The sequence below is a fragment of the Colossoma macropomum genome, unplaced genomic scaffold (genome assembly GCF_904425465.1).
Source record: "Colossoma macropomum unplaced genomic scaffold, Colossoma_macropomum, whole genome shotgun sequence".
Taxonomy (NCBI): domain Eukaryota; kingdom Metazoa; phylum Chordata; class Actinopteri; order Characiformes; family Serrasalmidae; genus Colossoma; species Colossoma macropomum.
The window spans coordinates 24,616-36,934 of record NW_023496030.1 but is presented as its reverse complement, the minus strand read 5'-3'; the positions used below and the strand labels follow the sequence as shown (position 1 = coordinate 36,934).

The window sequence follows — 12,319 nt, the reverse complement described above, 5'->3', positions numbered from 1 at the left end:
ATGCTAGTGTTGTTCCTAGACGCTTCCATTTCACAATAGTAGCACTTTGTGAGTTCGGACCATGCCCCAAACTGAGCTTGAGACAGAGAAGGGGAGCCCTAGGAAACTTATGCAGGTGTTCTGGGTGACTTTGATGTCGTCAAAGGGAACCCAAGATTATGGCTAAGAACTCGAGTGAAGTGGACAGGCCTTTGGTCTTCTCAGTGCAGGCTGAAAATGGGTGGTGATATTCATATAAGTGGACGGCTAGATCCAGAATGATCATGAGGTAGTCATGTAACTCCTGACGCCTAGAAGGGAAGGCTGAACAGAGGATGTCACAGTAGATGGAGATGGCTAGAGGGAACTCAGGAACAGTCAGTAGCTCAGAGAAATGAAGGTCAGGGCATTTGAAGTTCAGCAAGACACCACAATGAATTGCAAAGACAGCTAAGCAGAATGCATTGTCTATAATATCTTCAGTGTGGGATCCATGTACTATTAAAGTGGGCCAGTTGTGCAGGCTTAGCCCAGTCGATTGGTAAATCGTGGAGTACTGTACAAGTCTCTTGTCGATTAATCATTTACAAAAAAAAGGCTATGGATACATCTACTTGGTTGTAGTTGATGTATTTTAAATGTGAGTAAAGGAAATAAAAGACACAGCGTTATACACAGTTAGGCCCAAGGGACAGGCACAGAGTTTGTGTCATTTCCACTGCTGTAAAGTAGTTATTGTGAGCTATAAGTATAAATGAACTGCAGAAAGACAATTTTTGATCTTTATATTTAAAATCCTGAATTTTTTCATATTAAATTATTCATATTTATTAAGGTGAAATTAATTGTGTGTGCAATTAAAACATGACAATATATACTGACAAAACTGCAAGTTTTTATATAGCAAAATGTCATTTTTATGGAGTGTTTTGTTTTTGTTTGGCTGATCATGACAAGTACATTTGGTTTAGTGAAAGTTAAGCGGAAGATCAGGTATGCTTGGGCTTGTTTTGACAGAGCAGTCAGGTTTAATTTAATGCACAGCTGCGTGTTAAATCCCTGAAGTCAATGGTTTAGCTGAACCTGTGTTAAACTGAAACTAAACTACTGACAAGGAAAGAGAGCTAAAGACAGAATTAGAACATAGCATAAGTGCAAGTGCAAAACAATACATTTCAAGAAGAGCGAGATAAGTATTAAGTACTTTACAAAGAGATGGGTCCAGTCTGTATTTGACGACAGCGAGGGACTCTGCCGTTCAGACAGCCAGTGAAAGTTCGCTCCACCACCTGTGTACCAGGACAGAAAAGACTCTTGATGCTTGTTTTCCTAGCATTTTGATGAATGGCGGGCCAAGGCGAGCCGTACTTGAATCTTGAAGTGCTCAAGGTATTTCCATTTTTGACTTTGTAGGCAAGCATCAAGGTTTTACATCTGATAGGGGCTGCTACAAGCCAGTGAAGGAAATACAGCAATGGAGTAACATAAGTGAAGTTAAGAACACTGAAGACCAGCTGTGCTACTGCATTCTGGATCAGTTGCAAGGGCCTGATGGCCTGCATAAAAAGAACAGCCAGAAGTGAGTTGCAGTAGTTAAGCTTGAGATGACATGAGATTGAACAACCCCCTGTGTGGCTTTTCTAAAATCTGCATAACCAAGTTAGGTTTGCAGCTAAGAATGATAACTGGTCATCCAGAGTCTCACACAAAGTCTTCTTGCATCTTCAGATGGAATTGACCAAGAGTTCACAAATGAGATGCCAAGATCATGGTGAGGACGTTACAAGTCGGTTTGTGAAAGTTTTGAGCAAAGTCCCTCTCCCAAATGTATTTCATAACTCCATTTACAGTTGACTGAAGCAGATCTAGCAGGCCAAAATTTTACAACTGACTTGTAGCAGAGGTGGCATCCTAAGTAACTGCCACATTTATAGTCACTGACCTCTTCAGTACAGCCCATTCTACAATGTTTGTTTATGGAGACTGCATAGCTATGTGCTTGATACACCTGTTAGCAATGGATGTGGCTGTAAAACATGAACTCAGTAATTAGGAGGGGGTTTCACGTACTTTTGTCCATATAGTGTATGATGGAAGATTTGATGCCCTCAAGATAAAGTGATGACTTTCAGTGCTAATCTTCTGTATATGTTCTGTATCACTTTAGCTTGAAGGATCTTCCATGGAACTAATGCAGTATATTAAGAAGGCTTTTTCATCTTACAAATGGAACAAATGTTCAGTACTTTAGTATAAGGCCTCTTATGTACGTGTTATGAAGTCCCTCTGTAAGTAGCCTTAAAAAAAAAGCATATGTTCCCAAAAAGTATAACTGTCTAGTACACTTTTACAGACTGGCACCATACAGTTTATTTACAGGTTCCATGATCTCAATCATACGAAGGATAAAATCTAATAAATAAATATCATACACTAGTACATCACAATTGAGCAGTACAGTAACATTATTACAATAGGTTTCTTTTGGATTTCCTGCACAAACACCAATGGTGAAAGACAGCTTTGACTATACTGCATGCAAAATACTAACTCCTCTAGTGAAGCAGCCTTGCTCTTAGGTTCCAAATGGTCAAAATGTATAGAGGTAATAATAACATTATTTTGGCATGTCATTTGCCTACACATCTGTTGGGTTTGTGGCGCACAGTGAAATTCTAAAGCCGTCCCCTCATTGTATCAACAGAGTACTTACAGGCCATCACCACTGTGTTGTAACACCAATGTGTTACAAATGCATTCTGTGACTGTGGATTACAGTTAGAATTAAGACTAGGGGTACCTGCCATCTAATCTGGTTGATTAACAATGATTATGAGAGCCCAGTGTCTTTTCACAAATTAGGTTAAAATCAGTTTTAAAAACAACTGTCTTTAGCTATCAGGAAAAGTATCCAAAGACCTGCAGAATCCATGGATGCGTGCTGTGGAGAGCCTCATTCATTGTGCCCTTCGTAAAAATGCAGATTTCTACTCAGAAGGCTTGACTTTCACTCACTGCTCAGAGATATTTTTTATGCCCTGTAGAACATCTCCTTGGCACTTGTGATGTCTATGTAGCACCGAGGTGCTCTTCAGCCATCCAAAGGTTTTCCCAGGTAGACCATAGTAACTTCAGTGTTACCATACACAGCTGAAACTGCAGGAAAAAGGCAGGTCTTGGGAAGCCCCCGGAATGCCACACCCAGAAACTCGAACCCTCGCTCAAAAGCCAGTGTTTTGTCATCCATATCAAGAATCACACGTATTCTCTCCCCTATCTGCAACAAAAAAGAACAGCACATAACATCAAGGTTTCATATTACATGGTCCTGAAAAGAGAATTCCATGAAAAATTCACGTGATGATGCCTTGTCAATTTGCAGATATTAAACCAACATTCATAAAGCAGTAATTGGACAAAATGAATTTGTGGTCATGTGACCTGATGTCTCCTGGTTTCCTTTTTTTAATTTAAATCCAGTCCAGTGCCATAAACCCACGTCCTTTATACACTGAACACGATTTATTTGGACATCAATAAATTAATTCAAACAAAGAAAAAATGTTGCAAAGCTATAGTCAGCTTTGTATTCGCCAGTTTCTTGTTTCTTGTTTGTTCCCACCTTAAATGGTGCAGCAGTTAATTTTAGGTGCCAGAATGTAACTGATACTCTCACTTAAGTATATATTTTTCTGGTATATAAATTTGTCAAACAATTTTCATTCACTGTTCTGCAGAAGGAAGTTTAATCTTACACCAATTTCGTGTTATTGCTTTTTTGCTGTCTATCAGAAGTATTCTTGTTAAATATTTGTGATTATCCATAACATGATCATTTAAATCTCCAAGGTATATAACTTTGCATTCGTGGGAAACTGAATAGCCCAGAATGTTTTTAACCACATCATATACATTTTCCCAATTTATTACATTTCCAAAAGATGTGTGTATGACTGGCCTCCTTACTCCCACACATCCTCCAGCATATTTCAGGTGTTATAAAACAGCAGGTTAAAATTTTCTGTTCCAATTCTTTCCATATCCTTAAATATGTGGTCGTGTGATGTGTTACACAAGTGTGTTACACAAGTTTTGTCCGTTCTTTCTCTGTAATATAAATTCGTAGCTCTCTGGTAGAGGTTTGACATTCCCTCAGGCTGCAGTAAAGCTGGGGCATCACCTTAAATTTTGTCCCACTGTATGTCTTCACTACAGCATCTACCACTGTATTTAAAGGCTTAAAAGTCTGTGTGTTTTGTATTTAAGTTCTTAGATGCAAATATCTAAAAAAAAATCTCTCTCTCCTAATCCGTAATTCTTCTTTAATTCTGGGAAACTCATCACATTTCCATTCTTGACAATTGTACATACTGCAGTGATCCCCATTTTCTGAAACTCTGGTCAGTCAGGCTTGGTTTAAATCTCTCATCACAAGCAAACCAGCTTGTAAGTATTATTTGCTTTTCAAACTTATACCGTTTTATTAAATCAAACCACATACATAGTGTATGGGAACTTATTGGATCTATTAAATCTTGTAATAACTTTATTCGCTTTATAAGCAAGTTTTATATTGCTGATAAAGGACTGAACAGGAAATTGTTCTACTGTCTTCTCCATGCCTTTTCACTTTTGCACTATAGCTTTCATCATGCCATTTCATTAATGGTCCAAATTGTGCTGCCTGAAAATAACCTATAAGATCTGGTAGTGTCATCCCACCCTTGGCTTTGGCCAACTGTGGAGGTGACATGATTATTTTCAAGGTGTTTCATTGTACAGTACTGTGCAAAAGTCCTACATGCTTAAGCAAATTGCTTAAAACCATCTATTTTGGCAGTAAGTGTGTTTCTACTTGTAAAAACACTATATAACAGAATAAATGCAAACAAACATTAATGCAAAAAAAGATTTTTTTTTGTCTTAGAAAATGTAGTTGATATTTTGTGAGCTAATTAGAAGAATTTACAGTGGTATGCAAAATGTTTGGATATCCCTAGTCAATTCACATGTTTGTGAAAATAAGTTAACACATCCTCAACAGACAACACATTTCTGCATATTTTTTTTACTCTTTATATGCTGTATGAATAAATTAGAAAAAAACATTTTCAGAAACAAGACAACAGAACTGTGGCAAATGATCAGCCAAGGTAGAGTGACTAGAAAACACACCAAAGTCTTTAAAGTCTTTAAAGGGGAACTCTGGCCAAAATTAAAAATCTTACAATGGCTACAGCCCTGTTTCGATTCTTTTTCAACTTGCCCTCACTTCAACACTCTACTTAGATGTGCATCACACCTACATTACACAAAAGGCCTCTCGTGGCAGAAGAAGAGGATGGGACAGAGAGGTGCGGATTACTTAAACAAACGCACTCCTCCTTGACAGTTCGGCCTAAACGAGCTCGCTATGCAAACTTTGTAAAACAAAATGTTTTTTTTTAAGATGACATCCTTTACTTGAGCTAAAGAAGTAAAAGAACAGTCCTTAAGATGACGCAAGGGATTGCCTGAGGGGAAACGATGGCCCAATCCCATTTCACCCCTTGCCCCTACCACTTAGCCCTTTGTTTTGCGCGTTCACGTATAGGGTTAGGGTGTCCCAATTTTTGTTGAGGTAGAGGGGTAGGGCGAAGTGTTAGGGCTACATGGCCCTCCAAACGGAGGTTTTTTTTTTTTTAAGAGGCACACTCCAAACAGAGTGTTATGAGGAAAAACATAAAAACCGGCAAGATGGCTGAGCGAGCGACCAAAGAAATCCACAAATGTGAGAATTTTCTCTGTTAAAAAATCACGATAATCATTGTATTATCTTAGTTTAATGGCGTTTCAATGTATTATGGTCCTTTTCTTCATAACAAGCATAAAAAATCGCTATTAGCATGCTAATGTCTCAGTAGCTAGCTAGCTAACTTTCCCGTTCCACCTTAAATAGTCCAGCAGTATTGACGCCTGAAGCGCCAGAATGTAAATGCTGCACCATTTAAGGTGAAACGGGAAAATCTGAACAAGAAGCCGGTGAATAGACTTCGTATCACCAAAGAATTAGCAGTGGGCAATAATAAATAATTGTCCTCTTTGAAGCATATGATGCCCTAAATGTAACTCAAGCCCAGCAGCGAGGGCGCTGAAATTTTCCCTCCTCTGCTATCACTGAAGACAGGCTGGGTCATCTACAGAGCACCGTTAGCAGCCTGTTAATGAAGCAATTTCTTTTTTTTTTTTAATTTGAGGGTTTCCCCATTTCGTAGAGCAAGATTTCAACCACTACCCCTTGTAACTCAGTTCCACAGGGTTAGGGTGACACTCGAAAACAAGGGGTAGGGGTAAAAAGAAGAAATGGGATTGGGCCGACGAGTACAAGTGGACAAGGGCTTGTTAAAACTGGTATTGAAACGGTGGACAAATCTGTTGTAAACATGTCTATTTGCCTCCTACAGTGGTCCTAAGAGTGAGATTTTCTCGTTAAAGACTAAGAAAAACCCTTTCTGATGATATATTTTGAAGGTCGAAGAATTTTTTTTTAACATGTACTTCTGGGTGGACACAAAAGGGCAAGCTGTGACTTTTCTTCCCACTAGTTGGCGAATGTAAAAGGAAGCAAGACAGCTAATGTTTCTGCTAGGGTGCTAGTCTTGCAGGACCCAACATAACCTCTTAACAAGGATACACCATGTGCCAGTGAAACCCACTGTAAACATGGCCAGACCCCCACTAAAACCCACCCCCAAATTCCTGTACATTATGCTCTTTAACATCCACAGTACAATCCATAACTTAAGAGAAACAAGATTGCTAGCGAAGCACTATAATTAGCTTACATTCATTCTTCAGAATTCAAATTCAAATATTCTTGAAAAGTCTTGTCTTGTTTGCCAACAGTTTTATGATAAGTGTAGTTTAACAAACCAACTGTTTACAACTTGATACATAAAACAGTGTAGCATAGTCTAGTTAAATGGAACTGTTTTGCCCTTGCAAGAAGTAATGTTAATTTTTACTACATGTAATGTGTTCTCCATACACACAATATTCTCATTGGACAATGCTGATGAGCGCACATCATGTTACATCTTAATTTCTTAGTCAGTGCATCAGTGCATTTCTTTATCACCATGGGTTGTATGATGTACTTGTTTAGTGCATGCTGGGCACTGTAGAGAGAGAACAGACAAAAATACAAAAATTGTACAAAACTGTGAATCATGTCAAAATCAATGAGCCTGAAGAGCGCAACACTGTGCTACAGTATATTGTACAACATTACAAATAACATATGAAATGGTAGTTAAGGCTGGAACACCCGTTAAATTTCCTATCACTGCAGTTATAAGGGTTATACCATAAACTTCTTTAAGAATCTAAAAAAGAAAATCTAAAAAATTCCTACTGTATGGCAATTAGACTGCCTTACCTGGTATTTGGGCGCATTGTTGCACTGTGGGAAGTTGCCGTTGACTTCGCCGTTGTGAAGCAGGTTATTATCCACCAGATTCCACCCCCAGCTCTGGTCATCGCTGCCCAGCAGGGCTACGTAGCCTTGGCACTGCATGGGCGCCCTCTTGGTGGCAATGCCAATCACTGCCACAGTGCCAAGCGGCCCCTCCCACCAGATCTCCCAGGCATGCCTCCCCTCCGTGAAGCCAATCTTACCACGAGCGCCATCTGTACTTTGGGCGACAGGGTTGCGGTGGAGGGTAAAACCATTTTTCTTCACATACACGTTCCTAGAGCAGTCATGTGAGCTCAGAGCATGCTGGAAGGACTTCAGCTGTACATAGAGAAAGAAACAGCAGGAAAGGATATAGTTCTCAGGTTTCCAGGCAAACACATCCACATACATTATCCTTCTAATTTAGAAACAGCATATAGCAAATAGCAATTGACAATAAAGACTGCATGCAGAACATTCTAAGACGTTTCTTAATCTTCCTGTTAAGGATTACATCTAAAAGCTAGTAGCGGGCCTAGAGATGGTGCAATACCACTTTTTCTGATTCTGCTATTAAAACCTTGAGGTGGAGAACGACTAAGGGGAATTCAACCATTTTTTTTATTTCTACACACAGAAATAATTATGATGTCAAAAAGTCATTCACAATGATTTGATGTGAACTGCTCCATTCTTACTAAGTCAGAATTTTCACAGCAGTGGTGATGGGAACCAGATGTCCACATGCCTCTAAATGCTCCGTCAGAGAAAGTTATTACATGAAATGGTTAGGAAAACACTGTCTGAAGCCTGAGGTATTGTTTTGCAAAAATCTGAGACAAGATTTTGGCCTAAAACGTATTTTTAAATCATCAATTCATTGTGAAATGGTAAAAAATATATGTTTTCACTATCATCACTATTATACCGTTAACTTTATGCAGAGACAGCAGTGTTCTAAAATCCTTGCAATGTTGCACTGGTCCAGGTGTACATTTTAGTTCTAGAATTCATAAATATCAAGAAAACTACCCATAAAATACCACAAAAATGTGCTTAAATAACAGATCTTTGTGATACAGTAGTGCAACAACAGATCTGATGATGTAATATTTTATTACAATGAGCAAGTGCCAATCTGCACACTTGTGTTCCAGCAACCAGGACCCTCAAATAGATGCTTACACAAATGAACATCCATGACTGAGAAAGACCCAATTTCTCAATAAAATATCTCACCAGCTGGCATCCATAAACACTAAACAGATAGCCTTGATTCATCTCCTTCTTTTTATAATGAATACCATCCATTGTAACTGTTAATAAATAGATCATTCACAACCTGCAACATAATACCTTAATTAAAGTTTACAATTTTAAATAGGAAGTCAATCAAATATTTATGTTACTGTTTGATGCTAATGGTGGAGTGGCACACCTTGTGAGCATAAACTTATCATACATTGTAATTTTATTTACTGAAGGTAATTTTTGTAAGGTGTCATTGAATAATTTGCACTGGGGCCTATAAGACTAATTATGACACTGTTTAAGGCATCAAAAGGGCAAAACAGCAGCATTAAATATACAAAAATATTGTTTGTGTACTTTGAGAGCAAAATGTGCTTGGCTGAACACAGACTTCCCAGAACTTAACCACTACTCAAACCACATGATTGCAATTATGATGATCTTTCAGAGTGTTAAATTACTTCGTGTTAGTACTTGAAAAAAAATATAACCTTCTTTTAAGAGTAATGATTGCAGAAACTTTAACAGAATTCCTAGCTTGCATCACTTGTAGCGGGCTAAAGCTAATGAAAACTGCAGTTGTTTTAACTGGACTGAGTACAGTGTACGTAAAAGTCAATGCAAGGGTCACTAATGATGTCCACAAAGGCTTGGTATGGCTGTAGGTTTTCAAGTAGAGACGCACTTCATTGGCCAGATGATTAGTTACAAGAGGTGTGCTCCTGCTTACACTCTCAGGAAAAAATGTAGTAAACGGTCACTTGGGTGGTTCCCTCAGGGGTACATCACAGTACCTTTAGTGAGGCAACATACTGGTACCATAAACCACTGAAATTATATTTTCTAAGCTGTATTGACTCCACACACCCCGTCCCATCTCCAGGCTTTTTATTTTATTGTTCTGTTTTAAAACATCAGATTATGAAAATATACAAATATGTACTTTTCACTTGGAAAAACATATTTAAGGTACACAATTGGACCTTAAAACCACTGTTGTACCTTTGAGGGTACATTTACAATGTTTGTATCTTGATGAACAAGAAATGTACCTTCACTGCACCTTTATTTCTAACAGTGTAGTTCCACAGCCACACCTGTCCTTCTTTGCGGATAAGATTGATCTAGTCCATCATTATACACCAGCAGGGCTGTGTTCAAAATATTGATATGACAATATATTGTAGATAATACATGCAATGATACACGGATGGCTGTACAGATATTTCTGAATATTTTTTTAAATGCATTCTTTATTTACATTTACCACCTTGCAGAGTCAAGCTCCAACCCTAATTTAATAGACCTGATCAAAGCGGTGAAGGCCTTCATGTGCATCTGAATATTAGAGCTTTTTGGGTTGCACCTGAACTCAACTACATGGTGGTAGATCTCCAGGACCATGACAGGGCACCCTTGGTATACATTATATGAGTGTGTCCCAACCCTGGTCCTGAAGTACTCCTGTCCTAAACATTTTTCTTTCTCTAAAACAAACAAAGCCCTTACTTTATTAGCTGATTCGTTGGATCAAGAGTCTGGAGCAGGAACTACCAAAATGTGCAGGACAGAGGTACTCCCGGACCAAGACTGTTAAACACTGTACTGTAGAGTTGCCCAATAATGACGACTGAGATCCAACTCCTATTGCCAATCCTGGCCCTGGAGATCCAACACACCTAGCTCTAATATCCAGACGCCTTCATCATCTAGATCAGGTGTTGGATTAAGACTGGAGAAAAACTCTGCATGCCTGGTAGCTAGATTTCCAAGACCAGGACTGTCCACTCCTGCTGAATTGAGTACAGGCAGATTCACACTGGCTAGTGTTCTTACTAGCTAGCGTGCTAAAAAAACACAAATACGCCAAAAACAAAGCAGACCATGTTAACGATACACTGCGCAGTACTTGTTTTTTAAGAACGGCATGTCTTCTTGTGACAACGTGACCATCCCAATACTGACTAGCAAGCCAGATAGCTAACATCTATTAGACCATGTATATAGTAGTCATTTTTTGTTTGCGGCAATGCAAAGCTCGACAACTACACCACAGAAAGTGGATTCAGTGTTTACCTTTCCTTTATAAGTTGGCAGGTTACAGAGGATATCTGAGCGTAGAGCCTCTTCGCTGAGCAACCGGGCGCACAGGCTCCGCCACACCTCGCTGTTTTCGTCGGCGAGGCAGTTGTTCCAGTGCCAGCAAACCAGAGAGCACCTGGTGAGGTCCGACAGGTCCAGATAGGAGAAGATGTGCTCTAGGACTCGGCTGGGAAGCCTGGCCGCGATGCCCGAGCCGCCTGAGGCAAATATAGTCGGACCGCAGCCAGAGGCAGCCGCTCCAGCGCCAGCCACGCCGGACATGTCGCCGGACAGCGAGGGACTTGTTAACAGCGTTTAGAGCACGAACATCAACTGCTCTCGGGCTTTTAGGAGCCAGTCAAAGCCAAATTACGGCTCAAAATAAACATGAATGGACCAAGAATAAACAACAGAGCTCATTACGTTGTGTGGTTTCAGGCAGACGACCAAATCTGTAACTATTGTAAAGGTCTTGGCAGGACGTGTTGTATTGAAAATGCGGTGATCAATGCGTCTAAATCCACATAATCTGCATATGCTCTAATAAAACAACTAATATCTTACTAATTTTAGTAATCACGAAAATTCATCACGTGGCAAGTATTCTTTAGAATGCTCGCAACATTATTTACGTTTTGTTTCGCCTGTAAGGACCTGCCTAACAATTACGCCTGTTATTGGGGGCATTTTTACCGACAGATGGCGCCAGAGATACTCTCACAAGCAGTTGTCCATGTATCAAAAATAATACAGTCACCACCCACTTTCTTAGAAAGACATTTACTTCCGCTCACTGGGGGCCACTGTATAAACAGTACAGGTACAGAATAGAGCCCATCTGTTGTCTTGCAAACTTCGTCAGCCACCCCTACCCCATTTTTTACTGATCAGTTTCAGACCACAGGACCACTAATGAACAAACAGTATTTCTCAGTACACCAACGACACCAGCATGTGGTCAACATTAGACCAGTGCACTTAATTTATACCAAAAACAGATGTGTGTACAAGGGTTCACAGAAATGCACATTTCAAAAAATTACCCCCCTCCCCCCCAAAAAAGTAGTTGCATGCAGAATAGCTTATCTTATATATTTTATTCAGTTAACATGTCCATTACAGTCTTATTAAGCAGAACTTCCTGGCAAGAGAAACCCAATTCCAATTTTCTCTAAACGTACATGACAATTATTGTCAGCAGCTGAAGATTAATTAATTTGTCAGCCATTAACATTTTATTGTATTAAATACAGATTCAGCTTACTTCTCCCTAATTGCTTAATATCACTCCTTGTTTTTTCCTACAGTGTCCTAACACATTTACAATGACATTTGAATGTATTTGCCCAAATGTCACAGTTGCTCTTTGGTACATCAACTCAACTGGATATCCGGTCTCACTTTCAGTTCAGCTCTTCCACTGCCTGCATTCTTTGTGCAAATATTGCTCAGAGCAACATTTCCCTTTAAAATCATTCATTTTCCTACAGTTTAGAAAAAAGTTGTATGGCACCATCCATATTCACAGTTTCCTGTGGTTTCTCCCGAACAACCTGAAAAAAAATGTTTAGA

The 12,319-nt window shown here is 39.3% G+C and overlaps 1 protein-coding gene across 2 annotated transcripts; it reads right to left on the bottom strand.

The window, feature by feature from the left end:
* Positions 1-2,319: 2,319 nt before the first annotated feature.
* On the bottom strand, positions 2,320-11,791 carry fbxo45 (F-box protein 45). Of its 2 annotated transcripts, none has more exons than XM_036564689.1 (3): positions 10,742-11,791; positions 7,397-7,753; positions 2,320-3,256 (listed from the first exon to the last, which is right to left on the bottom strand). In XM_036564689.1, the coding sequence occupies exons 1-3, from the start codon at positions 11,027-11,029 to the stop codon at positions 3,071-3,073; spliced, it is 831 nt and encodes a 276-aa protein (XP_036420582.1). In that variant the 5' UTR covers positions 11,030-11,791; the 3' UTR covers positions 2,320-3,070. The 2 variants fall into 2 exon arrangements, with proteins under 2 accessions (XP_036420582.1, XP_036420583.1); XM_036564690.1 differs by lacking the exon at positions 2,320-3,256 and adding an exon at positions 6,340-7,136.
* Positions 11,792-12,319: the final 528 nt, after the last annotated feature.